A 27308-nucleotide genomic window follows, 5' to 3' on the forward strand; every position below is an offset into this window, starting at 1 on the left:
TAGGAAGTACTGTATTGTGGATTCAGTATGAGAACATCACTAATGCCTTACGTGTTCCATTGCAGTGCAATTGAAAATCAAGGTCTCCTCAGTTTCCCATGAGCTGTCAGCGAGCAGGTGCACAAGAGGCTGGGAGGTAGCATGGCCAGGACAGTTGAACCAAACTGGCCAAAAGGATATTCCATAGCATAGAATGTCACACCCAGTACATAAAGTGTGGGAGTTATCCAGAATTGTGCCAATTGCAGCTCAGGGACAGACAGCGCATCCCTGATCAGGTGGTGAGCAACTGCATTGTGCAGCATTTGCTTTTCTTGGGTTTTCTCTCTCCCCTTTTCACTACAATTATTAGTACTATCATTATATTTCACTTATTTCAATTACTAGACTGTTCTTATCTCAGTCTGTGAGTTTTAGGAGTTTTTCCCTGATTCTCCTCTCTATTACATAAGGGAAGGAAGAAAGGGGGAAGTCAACAAGCATCTGCATGGTACATAGTTGTCAGCTAGGGTTAAACCACGACAACCTGTTAAGCCAACAGTGGTGTTGCTAAATTTGATGTAAACTGCAGTTGAGAAGTCAAGGCAGGTGTATGTGTGGATACACATTGGCTGCAAAGTGTTTTTCAAAGCACAATATTAACAAATAATGCAAAAGAGTTGCTGTGTCTTGCTCTTTTCAGACACCTGCTCCATCGGCATTGCTGATCTCATCTCTCTCTTCACAGCAAGAAGTATTATGGATGGAATATGCTTCACTTTCATGTCTGTTTCTGGCGTGAGTGTCTTTTTATTAACACATCATGAAGCCATTGCACATGTCGGCATAGTCTTGCTATTAGATACATGGACTCCTCTAAATGTAGGTTATCTGTCATATCACATCTTCCTGCAAGGTAAGGGAAAGAATTAATTTTAATCACTTTTTCTGTATTCAAAGTTGTAGAAGTGGGTGATGTACAGATACATGACAGAATGTCAATACTGGGGCACATCCTACAATGCCTTCATCCTCATGCCTTTTGTTCATGATACAGATTTGCTACAGTTCAGAATGCAGCTTTGCCATGTACTACATAATTGTGTTTTATGCTATGGAACAGTTTCTACAAGGATACGCTAAGAAAAAAGCAACTGTTTTCCTAGGGTTTTCTCTCCCATCAACTCTATACGCAAATTGCTCAGAAACACATACAAAGACTTGATCTGACTCATTTTCATCAAGTTCTTTCCTCTTCTGAAAAGTGCACCTCTCTCACCTCAATCTGCTTTTCAATGCTTGCTTCATATTTATTCATCATCACACCTTCTCTTATTTTTGCTCCTGCTAGTAGTTTTCCTCTGCCTCCAATTCTTTGGTAATGCTTCATATCTCATTGTTACTTCTCACTGATTTTCCTCAGTAACCACATTTTTGCTTTCCCTTGCTCATACCTTGGTAAGCTGCGGAAGCTGGGAGGTTCAATGACCTTAAGATGTTCTCTCGGAAGTCTGGCCTCTTCAACTCATTGCTCCAGCTCTGTGTTCCAGTTAAAACTCTTGGAACATCTCCCTCAATACCTAACCAACTGCCAGGATCTCCCATTTCACTATTTCAACCTTGAGAAACCCGTCAACACATTTATCCTTGTCCGAATAGGAACAAGCAGTGACAATTCTACACTTTTTAACCAAATCAGGGCTAACAGCATAAGAGCAGCTTTCTTAACCTAGTCTGTTAACAACAGAGAGCTTCCACCAATTGCTTCCTACAGCATGGAAAACAAACAGAAACCTAAAAAATGACAATAACAAGCAACAAATGGCTGTCAATAGCTAGATATTGGTAGGTCATAACTGCTCAGGTTACAGATACCAAGACAAAAAGAAAAATGTACTTTTGGTTAAAGCGGGAAGAAGAACACACAGGTCAAACAGACAAAACTTCCTCCCAAGCATTCCAGAAATATGTCTTATGACATCCAAGACGGTCACCTGTGACAATCCGTTAAAAATCTAAGTTTCTTTAACAGGTCTTAAATGTTAGTCCAGTTAGACCCACCCGACAAACTAAAAAGGTAACATTTCATGGACAAGGTCTACACATTTTATGTTTATGTAGCAAAGAATGTAAACTGAGACTAGCTTTCCATAACAAAAATAGGAGGAAGCCATCATAATTAATCATGACTAATTCATCATTGCTGCCTATACAGCAAATAAAATAATTGATGCTTATAAAACTTACATTTGTATTTCTCCTCCTCTCACAGACTTCTAAGTAAGAAATATTTTTTTACTCAAAAAACATTCTATTTAACTTAAACACTTTAAAACCATTGTTCAAATTTCTTTTTTTCCAATTGAGTCAGCTTTCGGTAAGGCCTAGAAATTCTGACAGATGTTTCAGAGTCTAAAACTTAAAATGTTTTCTTTAGGTTTAAAACTTTGCTGCATAGCTTCAGCAGTTTGACATAAGAATAAAATAAATCCCTATTTCTCACTTGTTCAGACCTATTCAAGAACTTTGCCCTGAAATTGGAAAGTTGGATTGGCTTTCCTTTAGTTTTAATATAACAGAAACTTTGCAGCCATTTTTAAGTTAGATAGTACATGATAACTTCAGAGTTAGGAACAAAACCAAATGTACCTTTTTGACTACTATTAAAGTTTAAAGAAAGCAACCGAAAACCTGACATTGCACTGTGATGTCATGTACCATTTTCCTTTTCTCAGTTTTAATTAGGTTAATTAAGTTTAACAACAGATAGTCTGCTGTTGAGATCATACCTGTATCTGTGTGGACAGTGCTAAAAACACATCACTTTAGTCAATGTTGGTAATGCCACCATGATAACTTTATTCCACTCTCAAATTCATCGTATCCTCATCCTTAATGATGCGCTACTTAGCCGTTTGCATTCAAATATGCATATAAACATCCAAAAGAGTTACCATAACAGTTTTTATTAAAAAAAACTAATGTACATGTTTTACCCCAGAGCAGCTATATAGTCCTTAAAAAGTACTGTTATGTATCAGACATTTAAGGTTTATCCCATCACTGTCAATTGTCTTTGAAGAGCTGTCAAACACCTCCAGCTTTAATGAACTTCAATACAGTCTCAAGAAAAAGCTTTTAGCTTTTAAATGAAGTGGCTTAGTAGTTTGTGGCATGAAGACAACATGCCATTAACAAATCAATCCTTGTGTTTATAGCATTCTCTCAGGAATGATGTATGTTTCAAATTCCATGTAAGAATTCACACCCTGCATAAAACTAACACAAAATACATTATTCAGATAAACAGATAGCACTTAGAAAGGTCTGTCAACATTCGTATTTTTAACAGCTCTTTAAAGAGGTAATGGTGCAGATTAAGTACAAGCTCTTTGCCTCAGTATAACACATATTTGAAATTAAGGTAAAACATGGAAGACCAATATCTTTACATTTTATTCTTCAGAAAAAGAAGAATCTTAAAGAAAGCATTTAGTAGTCCACTTGTGCTTAAAATACTCAATGCATGAGAAAGCCGAAAGAAAAAAATACACATTTTTGTACACCATGATCAAAAAGATAACATTATAAATTTTCAGAAATTGCACTGTATTTAGAACACTCTCTAGAATCTGCTCCACTTCTACGTATGGCTACTGAGGCTGCCTGACACAGTTCTTTTTCCACTTTAATTGCCAACCTGTGGAGGCCCTTCAGGGATGAGTGATGTGAAGAAGGTTGTGATAAAGGACCAAGCAGAAGCGATGAATCCAGGCTGCTGCTCTGTATTGCCATCTTCACCTGCATCTTCTCCACTGTCTTCATCAATCCCATCATCCATAAGTCGCTCCTTTAAAAACAGAAATTGAAGCAATTCAACTGCTTCTTTCCAGAATTCTGACACAAGGTAACCAGCAGTATCATTCTACATTAAGTGACTTCTCTCAGAACAACCTCCTGAAGTAACTAGCACGAAGAAAGTTTGTGACTGGAGACAATCAGGAATTGTCAGAATTGAAAAATACAGAATTTAAGCAGCAGGCACAACCTGAGGACAATGCTGAAACCCTTCTGATTAATCAACTCCATTTCATAAAAGTTGACTTTCTGTCCAGGCATTATATACTTTAGAATATAATATATAGGAGTCTCAAAAGACATGTCTGCCCTTACTCACCATCTCTTCAAGATCAGGATTATTTGCATGTTGCCCATCACGGTTCACTTCTGCATTATTGGCTGCCTGTTGCTGGCCTCCCTCTTGCCTAAAGGGAAACCATCCAGCTTGGTGTCTATGTGAGAAAGTGGAACAGTTGAAAACCTCTCTTTTGAAAGGAACAAAAAGATTTTTCTGCCACAGCTAACTACTTCAGTAAATTCTTTAAGTACTCTCAAATGAATGAAGTTACATCTATTTTTCTGTAATTCTTACTTTTAGATTGAATGGCTATTCTTCAATGTCTGAGTTAAGAAGGGTCTTGGGGTTCTCAGCCCTCAATTCCAGAAGAGGAGTAATGTACCATTATTAGGTGATTAAATATGTAGAATACTTTTTTTGGGTATCCTCCCCATTTTTAAGTACTTAAGTTATATAAATTTTCAAAGGCAGCCTTAATTTTTCATAGTTTAAATTTGATTTTCTGTGGAAAAAAGAATTTAAACTTCAGCTAAGGCTTGAACCACATTGCCACTGTAAATTAAATAAGCCTTTACCATGTTTTCAAGTGTCTACATTCTGATTTTAACTATCCTATCTGTAAGAAAAACAGAACAGCCCTTGTGAGGATTGAGACTACAATGTAAAGAAACTCTCAGTGAATGACATCAGTCCAAAATATTATTGTTGATTTTCACTTCTACTTACATCACTAAGGTACTTTCATATGCAAAAGGAAATGATGACAACAGTACTAATATTTGTTAATGAAACAGAGCGTGCACTTAGGTCTTTATGACATGTTGTAAAAATTTTTTTAAGTCCCTGCAATTCTACCAGATCTAGTACCCACCATTACAGTATCACTACTTTAGCTCTGCCTAACAAAAGTTACTGCACAGATCACATAAGTTATTTTTGAAATTTACATGAGCTTAGCTCTGCCATTTCATATCCAAGAAGTTTACGCAAGTATATGCTTGACACAGATGAACTTCCCTCCCCTCAGCCTTTCTAAATTTTCATCCCAAAATTCTACAATACTGACCTATTAATATCACCAACATTTAAGAGCATTGTGTTTCAGGTATAAGTGGCATCCAACTCACTGTAAAAGTGTTTTGAGAATTACTTCTTTCTTTCTTCATATCAATTTCTCTACTTGTTTGAATTTTTTTTTTTTTAACAGACACACCCTATCACAAAGAAACAGTGTCTAAACTTTTGCATGTGGGTAATTTTTAATTTTAAATGGATTATACCTTAGCACTGTACTCCACATCTCAGATCTGTAGCTATACTCAACTCTGGTACTCACAAATAAACCAGCAGCATGGCTCCCATTACCATGACAAATCGACTGAAAGAAGAATAGAAGTATACAATGCTCAGAAGAATTGCTGCTCTAGAGAACGTGTACATCCAGTCCAGCCAGTCCCGATTGAAGTCCTCTTCATTCACTACTGGGCCACCCTGTGCATTCATCTGAACATTTGGGTTTACAGGCCTGTTCTCCTGAACGGCTACATTTGGCACTGCTGCAGGTTCATTTGCAGGAGCACGTTCCAAATTGACAGCCTGGGCAACTGCAGATCTTGCTGGCTCTGTGCTGGGAGTCACTTGGGCTGAAACAGCAGCTTGGCTAAAATTTTAAACATAAAACTGGTTTGTCAAAAAACATGCACTGTAATTACTAAGCCTATTCTTGTCTTCTTTTCTACACTAGTAAAAACAAAGTTTCACATGTAATACATGTCAAAACAAACTCCATTCTCCCTTAGATCTTTAACTTACTAATACATTAATTCCAATCCAAGGCTGAATTTCATAATTTGCTGGACAAAACTAAGTGTAAAACAACAGAGCCAGACAAAATAAATAGACATTTTGATCCTGCACACAATATTTAATACATTTTTTTCATTAGTGTAACTCAGTACTAAGATAATACAGACTTACTATTGCATGTAGTACTGACGTACATACATCTGTTGCCACCATATCATCTGTAATGGACTGAATGAAGGATACATAGAAAATCCAGCAGGAACACCTTGGCCTGGAAACTGGTTGCCTATATTGCTAGAGAAGGATTTAAAGAAAAATATTCAGCTCTAAATTGCTATATCTATAAAATGCACTACTATTAAAAAAACAAAGTAGCATTTTTCCTCTCATTTTTCCCCCTAAAATAATGCACTGAAATAACACCCAAACAACATGTAGTGAGATCATCTAACCCATCCCAAAAAAGCACTATATTTTCATAAAAGAAATTAATAAGCAAAGTTATTTCTATAGAAAGAGTACTTATGTTATTGTACTTAGTCTGTCACTAGCTGCATCCCTGGGACAAAACCATGTTGAAAATTTTTCAAGAACTGTGTTAACTGCAGAAATTCTTCCCTACAATTCCTTCAGGGGTCATCTTTAAAGGTGCTACGGGAGCTATAAAGGGAAAACTTACTATCTTCTACAGCTTTCTTTTAGAAGCAATACCTGAAATATTACTGTGATCAAAGATGTGAACAAATGAATATGAGCAAAGACAACAAACTAATCTTTCAGATACAGCTCTGAAGATTGCAACTAAGAGCACTGTAAAGGATTTATATTCCCCCCACCTTGAATACTTCGAGCATTAAGTGATTCTCCTCCCTATGGGCGTTTAGCTCCGGTTCACATGCAAAAGAAGTAAAATTCCTGTATGCAGGTTTTAGGTTTGGTTTTGTCTGCTTTTAGACTTCTTAAGCCTCTCTTACCTCCTAGAGCACATAGCATGTTTTGGCAAGATTTCCAACTCTTTCCCAAAAGATTTTGATGTAGTGAACTGCAGTAAACCAGGACATCTTTCAGGACAGCATGAGAGTATAAAGCATGAAGAAAAGTTTATTCAGACTGCAGGTAGCAAAAGCTGAGACTGCTGTAATTGTACTGCAGACTACACCTGTTCCCTAAGTAAGGCACTCCCTGCAAAAATATCACCAAGAGAATTCATTAGTCTACCAGGCATTCAGATATATACGACATGCCCAGAAAGAAAGATGGGGGAAGACATTAAAATCTTTTTTTTCCATGTTATGCATGAATAAGCATTTCACTGTAATTCTGGACAAGAGCCTGCCACGCAACTCCATGACCTCTACTAAAACTATTATGTTTGTATTTAGTTATAACCTGTTCTGACAATAGTTGGGGGGGGGAGCAAGCAAAATTACTTTCCTGATACCAAATACAAACTGAGATAATCAGAGGCAATACTCTAGGTTTATTTAAAAAATTGAAAGGGTGAACTGGCAGCCCTCCTGATGCTATTTATTTATGCATAATTAACATGTTGAAGCAGCAAAGTTGTCAAGCTGCTACTGAAAAACATTAATCATGATTTACAGCTGCAAGATTTAAGAATGTGTTTTTCTATCCCCAGAACTGGCAATCACTTTGAGAAATAAGATTCCTCCAAACTTCATAAAACATTTGACTCTCAAAATGACAAAACAATTCAAATATTCTGCATGGGGATCATTAAGTACTATGCTGAGACAAACCACTGAGCAGTGTCTCAATTTCAAGCAGGTAGAATATCAGTATCAGTATCACTCCCAGCTCAGTCACAAGTAAGGAGTGCTACCCAACTTGCCTGAGTGAATTCTGAAGGAATTCACCCAGTTCCTTTCCTCACCAGATAAAGATTTTAGGGTTCTTCTTTGTAACTGCTATGTTGAGCTCAACAAAAGTTGAGCTGCCTCAGGCTAATAGCTCACCCTCACAGATACATCTTTTAGAAATATTACTGGATTTGAGTCTCTCCTTTCTTCCAAACTCTTTCAAAAGTTGCTTTCTTGATGTCTTAAAGCTTAATAGTACATTAAGTAACCACTCAAAACATGAGAAACCACAAATGTTATGTCATGTTCTTCTCTTTCACATTCAAATATTTTGGTGGGTTATTGAATTTCCTTTTTTTTTCCAATAGCTTTTCTAGGAGATGTGTCTATTTGAAAAGCAAGACTTAAGTTTTCCAAGATCGGGCTCCTTTAATAAGCAAAAGTACACTGGTTTACAACAGGCTTCAGGCTTAGAATGACAACTAGCACAGCAGTCTTTTGTTTGCTCATCAAAAATCAAAATTAAGCAGATGTTGTCAATTATACAGCTATTACAGTTGTCGGGGTATTAAGTTAGCTTATGAAATTCAGAAACAATTCAAAACAGTGTAACATATTTCAGTGAGAAGAACCTCCCCAGAGGAAGAAGCTCTTCTCAGCAAAGCAAACCAGCTTGCTGTTTAAATAAAAAGGAAAGTAGCATGTACTTTTTCCTTATCTTTTTCCAAAAGGAGAAAAAGGTAGGAAGCAGAATATTTCAGAAGAGTGGCAGCAACAGCATAAGAGCGAAGAAGATCTGTAGGATCTGTACAGGCATTCAAAGACTGGACAACAAAGCAGAGCAGACAACAGAAAAACAGATAAGCCAGAAAACAGTTCAAATGGTAGAGATAGCTTTGGAATATTTTGAAAAGACACATGCTCCTTAGGATGGCTAGAAAGCTCAGAATTACTTCTTTTGGTCTATGGAAGACACCCAAAATGAGCTAACCAGCACTGAATTTGACTGTAAGGTCAGACTAATTAGCTACAATCATCATGAATATACTGCTTACCACTAGTGGAAAGTAAGACTTTTTATTCTGACTAAAAAGCTCATTCTCTGTCATCTGCATGACTGACAATAACTGGGTTTGTTTAACCTTGACCCACAGACATCTCATTTAGGGGTTCATCTCATTTGAGCTTGGGATATCAACTTAAAGTATTATTTCAATATCCTCCTCTACGTTATTTGCTACTCAGAAAAAAATACAGCGAGCAAAGGTGACTGACACAGCAAGATACTTATGTGCTACAACATACTGCATGCTGTCAGTACGTAATTTTGTTATCTGCTTTCAAACATGACTGTGTAGACTATGAAAACATTTCACTGGAGGGGCCACCCACACTTGACAAATAGTCTCCCTGCCTTGATGTTTCTTGTCTGTTTACTGCTTCCAAGTACTCTCCAATCTGAAATGCAAGCCGTTTCAGGACCGAGCCATCTGTTCTGTTTGTACCTGCACAGCACAGCAGGGGCCCTGATCCACAAGAGCAGACAATGCTGTGCTTGCTCTCCTCAGCTGAAGACTAACTTGGTAGATACATAAACTACTTGCCCCATCCCACCACAAGTTCAGATTTTTAGAAAACAGCATTTGCAAAAGCTCAAAAGCAAAAGAAAGTTTTAAATTGTTTCCTCTGTAATATTTAAACAATCTGAATTAAATGCTATTTTCCCAAAGGGTATTCAACTTATACTCTGAGGCTTTGTGCCAGAACTGAAAAACCATCAAAACCATTATTTAGTCACTTAACATTCATGTTACTTATTTGTAAAAATCAGTTTAGTAATGGAAGCATTGCAAAATGCTCAAAAAAACTGACGCTCACATATATTTTCAAACATCTGGAGACCTTTCCCCATCACTAGTGCCTATAGTTCATCATGCAGCTAGAACTGAAGTGTTTGGTCATGAAAATACACAAGGCAATACCAATTTCAGCTATGAATCTTCATTGTTCCTAACAAGTCTCAATCTGTGTATAAATTACATTAAAGCTAGATTTCATTGCCCTAAATGATGTTAAAGAGAGCAGCTAAAAGAGGGCATTTCTTACTGCTGGAAAACAAGCAGCAATGCCCTAAAGCAAAACCAGATGCATCTGAGAAGATTACTGAAGCATTTAAAAAAAAAAAGTTTTTTCAAGAAGAAAGCAGACTACAGCAGGCACTGGGCACAGATTATTTGGAGTTGTGCAGAGCCGGTGCCCAGCAGTCCACAAATATCTACTTTGAGTTCTGACAGCATTCCATTAAAATACTTAAAAAAAAAAAGCCTAAGATTATTTAAGGTTAATTTATTTTGGCATTTCTGTTAAGACTTGGAACGCACTCCTAAAAATCTTGAATCACTTCCTCTTACTACAATTGTTTGCATCACAGAATGCTCTTGGATCACCATCTAGATTCCTTGTGGATTACAAAAAACAACAAAATATGTGATTTAGGTGCACTACTAATGCACCTCAGCCACAAACAGGACCCTATTCCAGGTAACCAAGCTAGAAACAGTCCAAATGAGACTGAAACCCCTGAAATATGTGCAGCTGATGTCAGGTTCTCAGCATCTCTTTCCATCTACAGATCCACTCCTCTCAACTCACATTACATGCCAGACATAGCAAGTCATTTTTAATTGACTTTTAAATTACTCTTTCTTTCAAAGGCAGCAATGTGTTCCAAACTGATGCATCCCACTGTATTTTAATTGAATTATTTCAGCCCAAAGACTTAACAATGGTTCTGTTGCCTTTTTGAAGTTCACAGCCTATTCAGATAACCATGCATGACAAAAACTCAAGTACATCTATGTGAAAAGCTAATCAAAAAAACATTAAAACTTTTTACAGATTAGTCATTTACACAACACATGATAAATTGCTTCCAGAATTCATATACATTACACCAAACAGCAGCCTTGAGAGTCAACCTATGGTCTCACCTAGGTTAGACATTAAGCCAGGTATGACCATTTCTGTGAAGATGTACATGGTCAGAATAACGTAAGTGCTCCACCCACTGCAAAGACTATTTCTTCCCAGCAGAAAGGACATTTCAGATAAGAAAATAAAAAAAACTTGAAGGAATGCAGGATGAAAACTATAAAGAGTAGTAAAGTCCAAGTTAACTCTAATTAGAGCTTGTAAATTGAACTGAATCTAAGTAAACTTTCAAGAGTTCTTGATATCTGTTTTCTTTCCAGCAACAGAAACACTTGTTACTGTTAGCAGGTTCATAGCTTGGTGGTTTTTTGTTTCAACATTCAAATAAGTTCCTAGAATCTATACAGTACTGAGAGAACACCCTGTCAGAAAGAAAACTTGAAAGTGCTCCCTGAGGAAATGACAGCTATCATCTCAGAATGCACTATCCTCCTGTTTTCCCCTTGAAAGAAAATAACAACAACAAAGGCCATATAGGTTAAAATTAGTAAAGCTGCTTTTTAAGTGCAAAACAAACGACAGAATTTTGGTAGTTATGTAGTAACAGATCTGATCTACAAATGTACACTGATTACATTTCATTAGTACGCATGAAAATACTTAAGCATGCCATTGTAGATACACAAGCAGTTAGCATGTACTCAAAACACCCGCAGATCATTTCTACAGTTGAGTCCAATATGAAGAAGTGAAGAATTACATTTCTTACATGTCAAAACTAAGAACCATCATATTCCGGTAAGAATTTAGTGTTGACTATTAGAATAAAGGACAGAAAAAAAAACAACCAGAAGCAATAATTTCATCAGTTACACTACTAACTACATCCACTAGATATATTAAAGCTGCACTTCTGTCCACGCAAATTTGAGGGCAAACAGCATGAAAAAAAAATAAAAAAGCAGCCTGAAAGGGAGCACCAAGGACACTTCTTCTTTGACTGACTCCTGGCTAAAACCACTTATTTTCATATGAAAAAAATGTTTCTAATGTGACTTATGCTTCAAGATGAAATAGCCAAATCATTTTGCAGACTGAAAGAAACCCAATTGCAACTGAACATTTGAAGTACTTTAAAGAGTATCAAAGAGCTGAGGATTGCTCCAGTCTCACTTACCCTTGCATTAAATAAGGGAACTGGTGGCTCGGTGTGGGATTGCTTTGTGCTTGTGCAAGATTACGATGCCTTACTCCATCTGTACTAGTGTTCAAAGATGTAGACGAAGCTTCTTGGTTTGTGGGTGAGGCAGCAGTCGATCCAGAACGGTCTAAATTCTTGAAAAGAAAATAAAATTGAGGTTGTAGATCTTTTTGCCACAGTTACAAGATTTACGACTGCGTCTTAAAAAACTATTCGCTTTAATGTTTTGTTGCAAGTTTTATTGAGAATATAAGCACCAGCAAGTCATCTGGGTTTTATCAGTTCTGACAAGCCTTAGGGCACATACTAAAAAAAAAAAAAAAAAAAGTTTTCAGAAAGGCTCAACACCTGATAGGTTCCAGAAAAAAAACACAGGTTGCTGGGAATCATAGTTTCAAAAAGCTGAGGCAAACTAAAACTTAACTGAAAGAATATTTAGCAGCAACAAAAATTCTAATGCCTATCATTAATAGCAGTCACTACAACCTCAGGATATGACTTTATATTGAGAGACAACAGTGCCAGCAGTGACTTAAATACCATTCCTCTATCCTTGTCTTCAGTTGCCCCTTCTACTCTTCATCCTCTTCACTGTGCCAGCTGCCCAATCCAAATTGCTGTGCTCTCTGCTGGAACAGGGCTGCCAACGCTAATAAGGAAGCAGCTAGGAAATACCGAGGCTCCCAAAACACACCTAAAACTAGTGTGTCAGATCTTCAATACTTTCCAAGAATCAATACTTAACTCTCGAAGTAGAACAACAGCTGGTTCCTAAATTGTTTGTCACCATAACAAGACTACAATTTGGCCACTGAGATGCATTATTTCAGTTTTAATAAGCCTCAAATCCTGTTGCTAAGAATTACTGTAATGTTTACTCAGTAGAAAATCCTCTTCAACTTTGACAACTCAGGAAGTGAGGAGGTGCAATTACTTAAGACATCCATATCACATTTGCCCTACAAAGGAAAACAAGAAAAGTTTACCACTAGACAGTGGGGGGGGAGTAAAAATGAAAAACAAAGGAAAGGACAAGAGCCATTCAAGCTTTGGATTTAAGCTGTTTCCTTCAAAGTATTATGAACCTAACACTGTGCATACTTGCCTGCTTTTAGCAGGCATTAATACAGTCATTCAAATACAACATTTCCAACTGATCTACATAGCAATGAAACAATCACAAAGGAGGCCCTGTCTCCTGCTTGCAAATAGATATAAATACAGCCTTTGAAAAGATGTTTTAACCACTGTCCCCTCTCTACCATTGCTTAAACTGCTTGTGTTTCTGACTGTCACACAGCAGTCTGATACAGTACTGTATCAACAGCAGAATGAAGACAGACAGGTTATTACTGAAGGGTATCTTCCATTTGCTAACAATCAACACACCTCCGATGAAAAGTACCTGCAATGGTATTGTACACATCCCTTTCTGACTAACCTTCAAGGGTTGCTTAGTGCTACTGCTGACTCTGGAAAAACTCAAGAATTACAGTAGTGACTACCAAGTCAACAACAGAAACCTTAACTGCACTTAAAACACAGTAAAAACAAAGATCATCATTTTTGGAGGGTGTGAAGAGGGCAAGGCTCAAACCACAGTCAAAAAATGTGTTAACAGCTTAACTAAGAAAAGTGTTAAGAACATTTTCTACTTCTCACTGTCTTACAGACACTATGACTACCTCGAAGCTCATGCATAAGTACTGATCATTTCCTGTCAATAAACCCTGGCCAAGTTTCACCTGTATCTCACAACAAGGGCACTATTTTGACTGGTCTATCTTCAGTGGTACAAATTTTCACAAAATAAATCTAAACATAAGTTTTTCTAAAATACTGAATACACAGCACAATTTCTGCCAAAGACAGGGATACAAAGAGAAAGGAAAATGTACTTTAATATAGTGTTAAAATGAAAGAACAGCTTAGAAGAAGTAGTGCTTTATCATCTAATAAACATAATTGTATTACTATGTGAAAAAAGGGTCATATCTGTTTAAATAAAATGATGCCCTTACATAATTGTACAAATTCATATGGCATGCTCTACTTTCAACACAGTATTTTATAGTCAAATATAAAAAGTTACAAGAGAAATTAATGGAAAGTTTCCTTAGCACAGAAGACATTCATGTCCTGTGCATGACAAAAGACTCACTGAGCTACTGCTGGAGGTTGAAGCTCCGTGACCTTCTCTACTGGTGCTGGGTTTTGGAGAACTTGGGGGTGTCCGGGAAGTACATACCAGATGAACCATATGATACTCATCTTGCTAAAAATTAAAGAAATTGAAAAGCTAAAGCAACAATATTTCAGAAATTTACAGGTAAAAACGGTCTTTAAAAATCCACTTTCGAAGTTGCATTTGCAAACACTAAAGAAACATTATACAAAACAGAGAGACCATACAGCAACACTTCAGCCTAGCACAAGAGAATCCTACTGTTTCACAGCTAATGTCTTCTTGGCAGCTGTCCACAACAACATATAGAACATTTTAACACCCCAGTTTTCCCTGGAACTGCAGTATAGCAGAACCAACGGAAGAACCCTGGGAGACGCATGAGGACGTATATCACAAGCTTGAACTTGTATTTTGGAAAAATTTCAAACCTTTCACAGGGCTCAGTTTCCCCAAAGTTAAGAACACTTACATTTGCTCTGAGATCTAATGAAGAGTGTTATTCAATAACAACATCAGGGTACATGAAAAATGTAGGTGCTAGAGTTCCACAATAAGAAAAACGTACCAGCCACTGCCTTCACCTCACTCCTGTCTAAGTTTGGCTCAAGCCTAACCTGAAGACACCCAAATGAAAGCCCCTGTAGATATTCCACACTCAGGGAATGCTATTCAAAGTGCTACACAGGGCTAGAGTATTCCTAAACATCTGAAAGTGAGGAAACAAATGAGTGGCACCACTTGAAGCCGTGTCAGCATGCCCATGCCAATTTTGCATGAATATGCTCACCCCTCAACACGGATGCCATAACAACTTCCATTTGAAGCTATTTCACTGTACCAAATTAAAACACCCCCTTATATGGCCATAGCAACAGAACAGCTATGACTGCGTATTTAGATTGCACACTGCAGCTTTCTCAGTAACCAAATTTTCAACAAGAAAAGCAACAAAATACCTCTCTGTCCTCTTCTGAAATCAGCATGGTGCAGGCAAGCTGCTGTTTTTCAGAAGATGACATTTAGAAATGTTGTGTTTGGAGAAGGTTTTTAAAACCATTAAAAAAAAATGTTAAAACACCCATTTACCCACTTTTTAAGTTTTAATCTCTAGGAATAAAGAAAACTAGAAAAGTGCTTTTATACACTATTGTGTGTTACTGCTGGCATAGCTGATGCACTCACAGTCATTTAAACTCCTCCACATGTACTGGTTCCTAACCCCAAGCACAGCATCACTACTACATTAAGTGTAATTTCTTACCAGTCCATGATAGTAAGCAAGGATCAGAAAGCACTGGCACAGGTGATCAGCACACTGACCACGTCAAAAGCCTTTAACTTAACTAGTCACCTTCTACCTAGATATAAATTTATGCCTTGAGAAAGGCAAGGGAAGCTAGACATATCACTGGTAAGCTTACAGTGTACAGCTTTATTGAATGTGACAGTTTATTGCAATATACTTCTATTCGGACATGTGTTGGACATCACTATCCTCGGGGAGTGCCACAACTTCCAGCCTCAAGGTATTTTGTATCAGTGAAATCACACTGGTCAGTATCAAAGAGCAATTATCACAAAGCTAAACTGAGAGATTTATTAAATCCTCGGATAATATCAGGAATTCATAGCTAATCCAGCAGGAAGAATATGGCAGAGAATAAGACTGAATTTGTGTAATCATACCTTTTCTCAAAAAGTTCTTAAAAGCCTGAGCACAAGAAACTCCTCTTCTTCCAACACAAATTTCTAACTTTTGCTTAAGACTGCTGTGTTTTCAAATTCACTAAACTTCTTTAACTAAACCCAAGGCATACAAGTACTAAAATGCCTTTAAATGTAAGCATAGCCCCTGTATAGTGAAGAAAGACATTAGTTACAAAATTTCTCCTCTAGCATATAAGTAAGGTTTGAAATCATGTTTCCTAAAACCAGTCTGCTGTAAGCAGGCCAAGTGAATTTAAGGGATTGAGACTTCATTTTGTCCTTAACAAGCAAAACTAAGATTTGAGATAAGTTATACAAGCATTTCCTTGAACTTTAAAGTGGTACAGGACATATACTGGTTGGCAGTAGCCCAGCTTCAGTTTTCCAGTAAACCTATACATAAAAAATTGAAACCATTTTTTGGTAAGAAGTTTAATCCCATTTAACAAATTCTATTTCAGAATAAAGATTATAAAGTAAGAGCAGTGTTAGTCTTCAGAAGCAACACTGAAGATTCCTCTGCATCTGTTTCTCCATCCTTCATATCAAAATTCAGTTGCCCACTTTCACTAAAGCACCATTCCCCTTCAGAGATTTTCCTCCACACTAAGTATTAAAATTAGGAACTTCACCAACTCAATGAAGTCACTATTACTTGGTAGCATCATTCCAAACTATTTGAAGCAGTTTGACAACCAAGTGCATGTATGCGAAGATCTCCTACATGAGATGTCATGTGTATTTAGGATTAGGATTTAAATGTTGACTGAAGAATCCAAAATTAGATTAATAGAATTTTTTTTTTCCAATAGGAACCAACAGAATAAAAAAAGAAATTAAAAGAGCCAACAAACTTTCAAACATCATCAGGAATGGTTAATAGTTGACAATCAAAAATAGGACAAACAGCTTTCCCAAGAAGCCATTCAGGAATTTATAATTCTGGGTTTGCATATTAAATATATTACATATTTATATTATTATTACCTATTTATATTATTAAATATTAATTTGCTTACACAAGTGCCATTCTTAAGGTAAGTTCTGGATTTAAGTCTGTACAAGAAATTAAATTATGGCCCAAATCAACAAAATATGTTGTTTTATTCCATTTATGTGACAGTGGTAACTGTCCAAAGAAGTCAAGTCCAGGCTGGATGGAGCTCTGAGCAATCTGGTCTAGTAGAAGGTGCTCCTGCCCATGGCAGTAAGGTTGGAACTACATGATCCATAAGTGTGCCTTCCAACCCATGCTCTTCTGGTTCTGTGACATACAACATAACACTTGTTTGGGACTTACACAGCCTACTTGCTCTCCCACTAATCAGAAACACGCCTCAATCCACAAGTATCACAATCCTATGCAAAAGTGATACTTGAAAATATATTTTCCAGAACATATCAACATTATACAGTTACATTTCTTGATACAACGATGAAAATTCGAAGGTAAACAACAAAAATCTAAATTTCTATTTTCCAAAAAAAGGGGGTTTGATCAAATATCATATGGTGTTGATATAAAGCTTACTTTTCTGAGAACATCTTTCAGCTGCAGATGATCAGGAAGCAGTCTGCCAGAATACACCAGTCTCTGATCCTTTGTAGACTAGGAGATGGGGACAAAGAAAGGAATTTAGCTTTTTTGCTGCTGTCCAGGTATACAGCCGCAGATAACATTTGCAGATGAGAAAACCCCTTAGATGTCCAACCACCAATATGAGGCTTAAAAACATTTCAGAGGCTTCACAAGTCCAAATTAATTCTGAAAAAGAATTTTGCTATTGAACACTCAGCAAGTGTGCCATAACAATTAACAACAATTAATGGCGTATGCTGATCTAGAAAACTTTCAAGTATATTCAAAATTTTTTCTTTTACTGATTTTTCTTTACCCCGCTCCTGTTTCCAGGCACTTCTTGAAAATACATATAGACAAGTGGTTGGGGCAAAGACAAAAAAAAAAAAACACCCCCCAGAATAGTTAGTAGAATGATGAAAGAGCACAAATTTCAATCCTTTTCAACAAGGAATTTCTGTTATTAGTCCTGGCCCCCATTCTCATACCCTCAAAGAAAAAAATCATTATAAGAAAAAACAGGAAGGAAAGCATTAAAAAACATGAAGCAGCAAAAGCATTTTTTTAAGGTAGCCTTCCAACTTCGGTAACCATTTTTTGCTATTTTTACAGTTCCACAGTTTAAAATAACTTAGTATAGTAAACAAAGATTTTTTTTATTTTTTTTTAATGAATGATATGCTATTCACATGGTATGAACTTCAACTCTATTCTGTAGAATAGTTCAATGACAAAATGATTTTTAAAAGGAAACATTCAGGGCAACTATCTACCGTGAGATGTCCAGTACACCAAAGCAAGCAGCTTACTTCGTTAAACAAAACAAAGGAAAACCTCAATCCCACTCAATTCAGTTCATGCTGTCAAAAAAAAGTTGCAAACAGTCTTCACACTAGTGGATCATTAAAATGCTGTAACTATGTGAATATACAGCTTCCTTTTTTTTTTTTTAAAAAGGCTCCCAAATATTCACCAATTTTGAAAGAATTTTAAAGGTAATCCAATCATCAGACCAGTTCAGTTTAACTACTGCTTGCACTTTAAATGAATTCAGTAGCATTTATCACTTGAAAGACAGCACTAACATAAGCAAATGCTAAATGAAGAAATCTAGCCTAACATCAGTGGAACAGACATGCATTATCAGCATGAAATATTTGAAAAATTTCCCCACCATGCAAACTGCGTCTTACACCTCTCCTTCGATCCCAGCCTTCTACTGCCCACTTGCTTGTCTTGCTAATATGAAGACACAAATAACTGAGACCCAGATCTCTCTGAGTAGAAAAAGCTTTCACAGAAGTTTTGGTATTGTTTTTTTCTTGCAATAGCCCTCTACAGATTCCCAGTAAGTTAGCAGAATATAGAAAGGTTGTGGAACTGGGTTTTTTTATCTAGAAAAAATGGTCATATCACTAGAACAAAAAAGAGATACTTAAAACAAATAATTATAAAATTATTACTCGGTAAATCTGAGTAGCATTTGCTTTAACTTTTTTCCCCCAAATTCATACTAGCCATAAATGATTAAATACGTCTCTAAAAAGTGAGTTCATAACCTGCCATATATTGTACAGAACAATTTATCACTTCTATTTAAGAATAATTTTCTATATTAGTTTGCATTTTTCTGTATTTTTAATTAGTGACATAAGACACTATTTTTATAAGTTTCACAACAAAGGGAACTAGTTATTTGCAGCAAATTGATAAAAGACTGCAATAAATTCAACATCAGTGCTGTACTATTTCTATTTACATTTAAAATGCCAACAAAAAATGCCCAACTCTCATGTCAGACTAACTTTTTTTGAGCTATACCTTTTTGATTGCTCCTTTCAAGCAGGAACAAGCTGCTAACAAAATGCAAGCTTACTTGCATTTTGTATTTGGGAAAGGCCTTCTTAGAACAAAAAACAGAATTTTCAGCATCAAGATTAAAGAAAACTTTAATTTCCTGAAAATTACAGACTTGTTGCTTTAGAATGACCAGTGCAGTCAGAAGAAAAATCTAAGAATCCTTGTTTCTCGGTCCTGAGACAGATTATCTGTGGATTAATTAGAAGAAAGAAGTGCTTAAAACAAGTAAAACAGAACAACAAAAACAGCTCTAAATCTTTAAATAATCATCCAACGAGGCAATAGAATGTTTTTTTGCCTGTCCCACTCATAATACAGCATTCTACATGGTCAAATTCAAATTCTTCTCTTCGGTACCTTATGTATGAGCCCCCCTTTAACCTCTTCTAATGAGGTATCTTCCCAAATAAAAATACAAGTAACTTTTAAAATATGAATACTTTACAGAGGAGAAACTGCTAGATTAAAACAACCCCTCAAAGCTGACTACATAGCTTTCAGTAATGCATTTCAGCTCCCCACAAAACCACAAAAGAAAAGGTTAAACATATATTGAGTACTGTTAATCATATTAAGCCAAAGACATTAATGGGGGAAGATGAGGCCTAAAAATGGGGGAACATGAGACCTTACTCCTCTCTATGTAACTTAAATACCTATGTGAGCACTACAGGATTATCACTTGCTATTCTCAGGGTGAAAGCCATCCTGGAATTGTGAAATGTGGGGGGAGTGAGGAACATATAAATTCAGATGGAAGAAGAGGTGATTAATGTGAAAATACAGTAAATCACATATATGCCAAAGTAAATGGAAAAGGCATTCAACCCATCCTCCGCCAGAAGAGTTTTCACTACCACACCTCCTGCTTCAAGGAACAGCGTGCTCACTGCTAGCCCAAACACTGAACTGTGATGGAAAAACACTTAAGAATACATAATCAGAGTGGCCCCATTTGCAGAAGCAAGCACATGGCATCAGATAAAATTCTTCTAGACCTGAAGTTTAGAGTGAGATGGGAGATAGTTTGCAGTTCGAAATCCAAAATGTATTTAAAACTAAGAAGTCAGTGTTTTTTACTTCCACTTTTCCTTTCCCATGCTTAGTCCAAATTAGCTATGCCCAGCACATTACCAACCACCAAACCTAAACTAAGGTAGCAATGTCTTTCAGGAACACAGGCCATCCTTGAGCTATACTGCTTCAGCTACGTGTTATTTTGGTTCAGCCTCTCTCCCATTCTTCCATTGGAAATAAAATTCCAAACAATCACATCTGGTTAAAACTGAAGGCAAAGTATATGCTACATGACAGGTAGTACAGGAAATGAGAAACAGCAGCTTTAAATTAGTTTACAGCTGTAATTGATGCAGCGGTTAATGCACTGAAGATGCAGTGATCTGCCAGACTGAGACACACAGGTTGATTTTACAACCACCTTACGTTATTTTACATAAACATTTCATTTAGGGGCATTATAACTGCAGTGCTCGACCTGTGAAAAACTGGTCCAATCAGGAAGCAAAGGTATCGACGAACGTGAATCTTAGTACAGACTCATAAACTAATTTAATACCATTTTGAAGCTATTTAGCTTATTAAATTACTTACTTTGCAAAGTATACCAACTTTAATAACAACTAAACCAATCTAAATGTGACTATATTTGAAATTTTTATGTATTTAGGCAAGTCATTTACACAAATTAATCCAGAAAAAAAATCACAAACAACACTGCCTCAAGGCCTAACTTCTGATTTGCCTATTTTAACCACCTCACTTTCTGAAGATATACTCTTAATAAATTGTAAATTTAATTACAACACTTACAGTTACCATCAGTTTACTGACTAATTTACAGAGGTGTATAACGAGAACGAAGTTCAAGTCACACTGAAAACTTGAAACACAACATACTGCAGTGACAGCAACTGATTTCTATTTTACACCCTTAACTTCAAGAACACAGCAAGACCTGCATAGAGTGTGTTCTGATGTACTCTGCTTAAAATAGCATTGTAATAGAAGTTATTTCCAGGACCTATCATATTCAGGGAACACAGAAATCTGATCAACAAGCTTTTGACACTGATCTAGTTTAAAAGGAATAAAAAAAAGGGGTGGGGTGAGGGAGCTCCTAAAAGCACAAAGATTTAAAGGATTTTGAAAAAAGCAGTAGCACTCAACATTAAGAGCATATCAAGCCAAAAATACGCTTTTTGATTTTACTATAGATAGGAGCCATCCTATTAAACACCCTTCTCCTCCCCCACATTATTACTTTGAAAGGTTCCATGAAATAAAGATACTGTATTCAGTTATTAGTTTAAATGCAAGTACAGTAAATCCAAATTAAATTGGAACTATTGAGATAATTCTCACTACAGAAACTCACCATTCTTTAAACCCAGAAAAATGTGGGGGATTCTGAACTAGTCACTTAATAATGAGAGGCAAGTTGAGAAATCTATTTTCAACAGAAGAAAGATGTTTCAGGAAGCTGAAATTTAATATTATACTACTGTTCAAAGCCTACATGCAACATGAAAACCTCTCATTCATTATGGATCCTTCCTTTCAGGAGCTCAATTTATCAAGATCATAGGATGAGTCAGAAAAATAGTGTTAAAACACAAATATGTCACTGGAGGAGATTCTTGTGAGGAGGAAGAGGTAGCAATCAGCTGGAGTCATATATTTGTTTTTCATAGCAGATAGGCTTTCTCAGCAGAGAATTACTCACAGCAATAACTATATCCACAAACTCTCAAAACTGCTTAAGACATTTCAATGCAGTAGTGACACAGCCCAAGTTGCTGACTGCTTTTCTTCTTTCTCCAAAAGCAAAAATCCTCTTTGAGACCCAAAGCCACTATTTTACCTTTCCCTGTCAAAAAAAAAAATTCTTCCGTTGAACTAGGTGAATACTAATATTTTCTAATATAAATTAAACCTTTTTCTGATGTTTTCTACAGCAAAGTCTAGGCCCACATGCTACTGCCGTGTACAGGCAAAGCCATTTTATACTGGAACAAATTTTTAAATACGCCGTTCTGCATGACCGCCGTTCTAAACAGGTAGAGTATTATCTACTATTACCTATGTTGGGTTTTTTTCACAGCCTCTTCTTAATTGCCAAATTCAGAATTTAAAAAAATTCACAAATAAACCATATTATCCTCAGGAACAAAAAAAGCTGTTGCACGTATTAGTAAAACACCTGTGCAGAGAATTTTCAGCACAACCTCAAGAAAGATGGCTTTTCAAAGAGAGAAAGATAAGGAAATAAATTCAGAGGTTATTCAGCTGCATGTTTCAAGTAATATTATTAATAAACATCTACTCCACACCTCAGTGAATTCACTAGGTGTTAACCTTAGGTATATCACTTATACTGTAATTACTTTAGGTAGCACTCTTATATTTACAATCAGTCTTGAATTCAGTTAACTGAGACATCTAAATCCCAGTTCCCCAAAAAAGCTATATGAAGCACTGGGAAGCATATTTAGCGATACCGCCTTTCAGGATACTACATTGCGATCTTCTCACACCGTGTAAAAGAGCAGACGCTATTATATTGCCAACTTCCCTGAAAGCAGAGGGCCAGCCACTGCCTTCACGCAGGTCACTCTTCAGCAGCAGTTTACTTATTTTGCAGGGTCCAAAAGAAGTCTTGAGCGACTGTCCCCACGTTACCGCAGCCCCAGCTTCACGGGCAAGGCGAGGGAAAAGGGCTGGCCAACAACTCACCGGCTTGCTGGGGTACACCTTGGAGAGGTGAGTCTTCAGCTTGCCCACAGTCCACTCCAGAAAGCAGCTGATAGTCTGATCGGTGTATTTCTGGTTGGGGGCCTTGATGATGAGGGTCACCGGGTGCTCCACGACGCTCTGGTCCATGCTGCCCGCGGAGAAAGAAGGGCGGCCCTTGCCCTGCTCTCCTCCTCCCCGGGAACACGGAGCCGCTCGAACCTCTCGGGGGGCTGCGGGCGGGTTCAGCGGCCGGGAGCGAACTTCCCGGGGGAGCCGCGGGAGTCCATTCTCGTGCCGGCGCTCCGGGAACCGCCGCCACAAGGGACCGCACCCTCGCCACCCACCCCGGCAGAGGGAAGGGCGAGTGTACAGCGCAGTACCCGGAACGCGCCCACCCGAACCAAACCCCTCTACCCGCAACACCGCCTCGGCCTCCGGCCGCCGCCGTCCGCGTAAAATGGAGGCCGGAAGCGCCGCCGCCGCGTCCCCCCGCCCTCCGCCGCTGCCTCCGACCGGCACGGGGGGGCGCCCGCGGGCCGGGCGGGGGCGAGGGGTGACGCAATGGTGGCGGGGGGATGTGTTTGGCCGCGCGGCGGTTTGCGGCCGTAGGCTGAGGCCCCCGGTAGAAGCTGCGGGTGTCCGGCGGCTGCGCGGCTAGATACGTTCATTCGCGAGTTCTCAAGGACTGGAAGCTTAAAGACTTCTTAGCAGCGGAATTAAAGCTTTGTTGCTTGTGTGTCTTGCCTCCGTCACCGCTGCGTGGGAACGCCTCTCTATATTTACCCCAAATATCCTTGTGAGGTCAGGAAATGCTATTTTATGGCCGGAATGGAGGCCATAAAATCACACGGAATCACAAAATAACAGGATGGTTTGGGTTGGAAAGAACCTTAAGGATCATCTAGTTCCAACGCCCGTGCCGAGGGCAGTGATGCTTTCCACTAGACCAGGCTGCACAGAGCCCCATCCAGCCTGTCCTTGAACGCTGCCAGAGATGAGGCATCCACAACTTCTCTGGGCAACCTGTGCCTGTGTCTCACCACCATCATAAGGAAGAATTTCTTCCTTATTCCTAACCTAAACCTCCCCTCTTTCAGTTTAAAGACATTCCCCCTTGTCCTGTCACTCACTACATGTCCACCATCTGTCTTGTAAGCTCCTTTCAGGTACTGGAAGGCCACAACTAGGTCACCCTGAAGCCTTCTCCAGGCTGAAAAAATCCAGTTCTTTTTACCTTTCCTCATAGGAGAGGTGCTCTGTCCCTCTAATCATCTTGGCAGTCTGGTCTCTCTCCCATAGGTCCTTCCTGTGCTGAGGATGCAGTTGGATGCAGCGCTCCAGGTGGGCTCTCAGAGCAGAGGGGCAGAATCACTCCCTCACCTGCTGGCCATGTTGCTGTCAATGCAGCCAAGGACAAAATTGGCTTTCTGGCTGCGAGCACACGTTTCTGGTTCATGTCCATCTTCTCATCCACCAGCACCACCAAGTCCTTCTTGGCAGGGGTGCTCTAGATCTGCTCATTCCTGCATTGTTAACAAGGGTTGCCTCAAACCAGGTGCAGCACCTTCCACTTGATCTTGTTAAACCTCATGAGATTCCTATAGGCCCACTTCTCAAGCTTGTCCAGGTCCCTCTGGATGGCATCCCAGCACCACTCAGCTTGGTGACTTCTGCAAACTTGCTGAGGGGCACTCAATCCCTTCGTCTATGTCATTAATGGAGATGTTAAACAACACTTGTAAATTTAATCATCTTACATGATTTTTCAGTTTCTGGGAAGAAAATACTTTAAGGGATAACCTTCAAAGTTGATGGATAAAATGACAATGAATAAGGGAAACATTCAGTGCATGAGACTTCTACTAAAGATATCTGCAATAAAAGTCGGCCTCATTAACTCAATAAAAACAAGAAAATGCTTATAAAAAATAAATTGTCTCTTGAGCAAACAAACAGTGCTTTCCTTATATTTCCTTCTGTCTTCAAATCCTATATGTAACTACAGAAGGCACAAGAGTTTCAGACAGGTCTGATTTTTCCAGTAGATAGTGTCCCTTTAATGCCAAAGAATCAGATTTTTCATGAAGCTGGAGTGAGGCATGGAGAATTTTGCTAATAAAGACAGGACTGTAAGGAGCTCAAACTTCTGAAGGGAAAGATAAAAAAGGAGCCTGAAGGAATATCATTAGCACCCGAGACCTAATTCTCCCTTTAAAATAAAACCTGAATACGGACAACAGATATTGTGAGAATTTGCAAAAACAGAGAGGTCTTAATTTTTATGTTTATTGATTTATAATTACTTTCCTCTACAACCACTCCTTTGCAAACCTTGTGTTTGAGATGGAGCATGAGGCCTCTGTGTTCCTATAGCACCTGTTATCCTTGAGATGTCTTATCAAATTGTAAATGTGGACGGCTGGTACTTGATAGCACCTTCAGCTGCAATATTTGATGTGCTCATACCAGTTTCCCAGACCTTCCCATGTTACATAAGAACAATTGTTTGCACTTGAAATTCTGAACATGCTGTCACTTCCAGAGCACGTAACTGGGAATTCCTAGGAATTTCCAAGAATAGACTACAATTTCCAAGCACTAGGCAAATATCTGTACATAAGGCAATATACCAAAATGGATCAGCTAGCTGATCATGAGCACTTGGAAGGATTAATATGCAAACAGTACGTTTTAAATTTTGCATTCAGGATGGTTGCAGTTTTATTGCTTGATGATTTGACAGTCTATACACACACATAGGATTTCTATAACACACACTTTAACTAGTATACAAAACCTCAGACTTGAGATGACAAATAAATCTCCTGAGTTACAAACTGAGAACAGTAAGACCTTTTCTGTGGTGGCATTTTAGAAGCTGCATGTTGTGCCAGTTCTGTAGGCAGATCCCTGCACTCTACACAGGCCCTCAGGAGTCAGAATAACACTTGCAACAATCTCATTTTAGGACTAAAACTTAGAACCTTGTAAAAATAGTTTGGCATTAATTTATGTTCCAGAAAATCATAGAATCATAGAATGGTTTGGGTTGGGACCTTATAGATCACCTAGTTCCATCCCCCCTGTCATGAGGGCACAAATGTCTTGTGAATATACATTGTGAAGAATCGTATCACACCAAGAGTCCACTTGATATTTTAACATGCAAGGAATTATGTCGTTATTCTTAATACCTGTCTGGCTTGACATACCTTGACACACCCACTGAAATCTTTTTGCATACTTGTATCATCTGTGACATCTCTGTAGTTCAGAAGAAAAATTGTGGCAAATCATTTTTAAGAATGCCAAAAAATTTATTTTTTTAAATAAAGGAATTAATGCATTAAAATGTTATGAAAGACTGAGGAATCATCTTCTGACTCTTGAAATTAATAAAACAGGTGCCTAAAATGAGAGTTGGGGCTTCTTATACAGTCATTAGACTATCCAAGGAAAAATTCAGATCATATAAGATCCTATGTTTCTAGGTTCTTAAGCAAGTTAGGCACAGAAGATACACTGTATGATTAAGCTACTAGAGAGCATCCAGAGGATTGCAATGAAGGTGGTGATGGGTCTAGAGGGGACTTCATCCAAGGAGCAGCTGAGTTCACTTGGCTTGTTGAGTCTGGAGGAGACTGAGGGGAGACCTCATCACAGTCAGCAGTGGAGGGCAGGCACTGATCTCTTCTCTCTGGTGACCAGTGACAGGATCTGAGGGAATGGTATGAAGCTGTGCCAGGGGAGGTGTAGGTTGGCCACTGGAACAGGCTCCCTAGGGAAGTGATCACAGCACCAAGCCTGACAGAGTTCAAGAAGCATTTGGACAACACTGTCAGGCACATGGTGTGATTCCTAGGGTTGTGCTGTGCAGGGCCAGTTGAACTTCAGTGATCACTGTGGGTCCTTTCCAACTCGGGATATTCTATGATTCTATGATTCTAGTCTATGCTGATATCCATTTATCAGGCTGGAATAGATCAAAATCTCAAGTTATTGGTAGTAAAATATCATCTCTGTTTCTCGATTAAATAATTCATTATTTTATTTATTTATCTTCTGAAAAGATAATGAGTGTATAGTCTAAACATTCTGGAACATTTCTTTCTTTCATTCCTCTGCAGAAGCCAGCAGGGGATAGCTTAGGCGCTGTAACACAAAGTAAAATCACAGCAGCTACAAGCTGAGTTGCAACCAACAAATTCAACCTCTTCTGTTATTTATACTAATAGTTGAGGTCATGTGAAATGACTGACCTGTATGTGGGATGACAACCAGAAAGAACTTGAGAATCTGTATGCTCAGACACATCAGTTCTCTCTGAGATTTTTTAAAAACTGTGC

The 27308-nt window shown here is 38.1% G+C and overlaps 1 protein-coding gene across 6 annotated transcripts; it reads right to left on the bottom strand.

Annotated features, from left to right (window-relative positions):
• Nucleotides 1–765: 765 nt before the first annotated feature.
• On the bottom strand, nucleotides 766–23421 carry HERPUD2 (HERPUD family member 2). 6 transcript variants are annotated; one of them, XM_027675668.1, is made up of 9 exons: nucleotides 22963–23421; nucleotides 17302–17379; nucleotides 14037–14150; nucleotides 11852–12009; nucleotides 6095–6217; nucleotides 5454–5777; nucleotides 4157–4244; nucleotides 3680–3829; nucleotides 766–888 (listed from the first exon to the last, which is right to left on the bottom strand). In XM_027675668.1, exons 1-9 carry the CDS (start codon nucleotides 23107–23109, stop codon nucleotides 874–876), a joined length of 1197 nt encoding a protein of 398 aa, XP_027531469.1. In that variant the 5' UTR covers nucleotides 23110–23421; the 3' UTR covers nucleotides 766–873. The 6 variants fall into 6 exon arrangements, with proteins under 6 accessions (XP_027531469.1, XP_027531467.1, XP_027531470.1 ...); XM_027675666.1 differs by having other exon boundaries at nucleotides 4157–4271; nucleotides 22963–23419; XM_027675669.1 differs by lacking the exon at nucleotides 17302–17379 and having other exon boundaries at nucleotides 4157–4271.
• Between the last annotated feature and the right edge of the window lie 3887 nt (nucleotides 23422–27308).

Source organism: Neopelma chrysocephalum, unplaced genomic scaffold, assembly GCF_003984885.1.
Source record: "Neopelma chrysocephalum unplaced genomic scaffold, ASM398488v2 Primary Assembly neopelma1_26, whole genome shotgun sequence".
Taxonomy (NCBI): domain Eukaryota; kingdom Metazoa; phylum Chordata; class Aves; order Passeriformes; family Pipridae; genus Neopelma; species Neopelma chrysocephalum.

What these genes read in the sequence shown, in the direction of transcription:
- HERPUD2 (XM_027675666.1), bottom strand. Translation starts at nt 23,109, where the DNA reads ATGGACCAGAGCGTCGTGGAGCACCCGGTGACCCTCATCATCAAGGCC. An exon ending in TGAAAGATGTTCTCAGAAAA is followed by an intron (nt 14,151 to 17,301) that starts GTAAGCTTTATA and finishes TTTAATTTTTAG; the next exon opens with CAAGATGAGTATCATATGGT. An exon ending in GCCATGCTGCTGGTTTATTT is followed by an intron (nt 4,272 to 5,453) that starts GTGAGTACCAGA and finishes TTTCTCACATAG; the next exon opens with ACACCAAGCTGGATGGTTTC.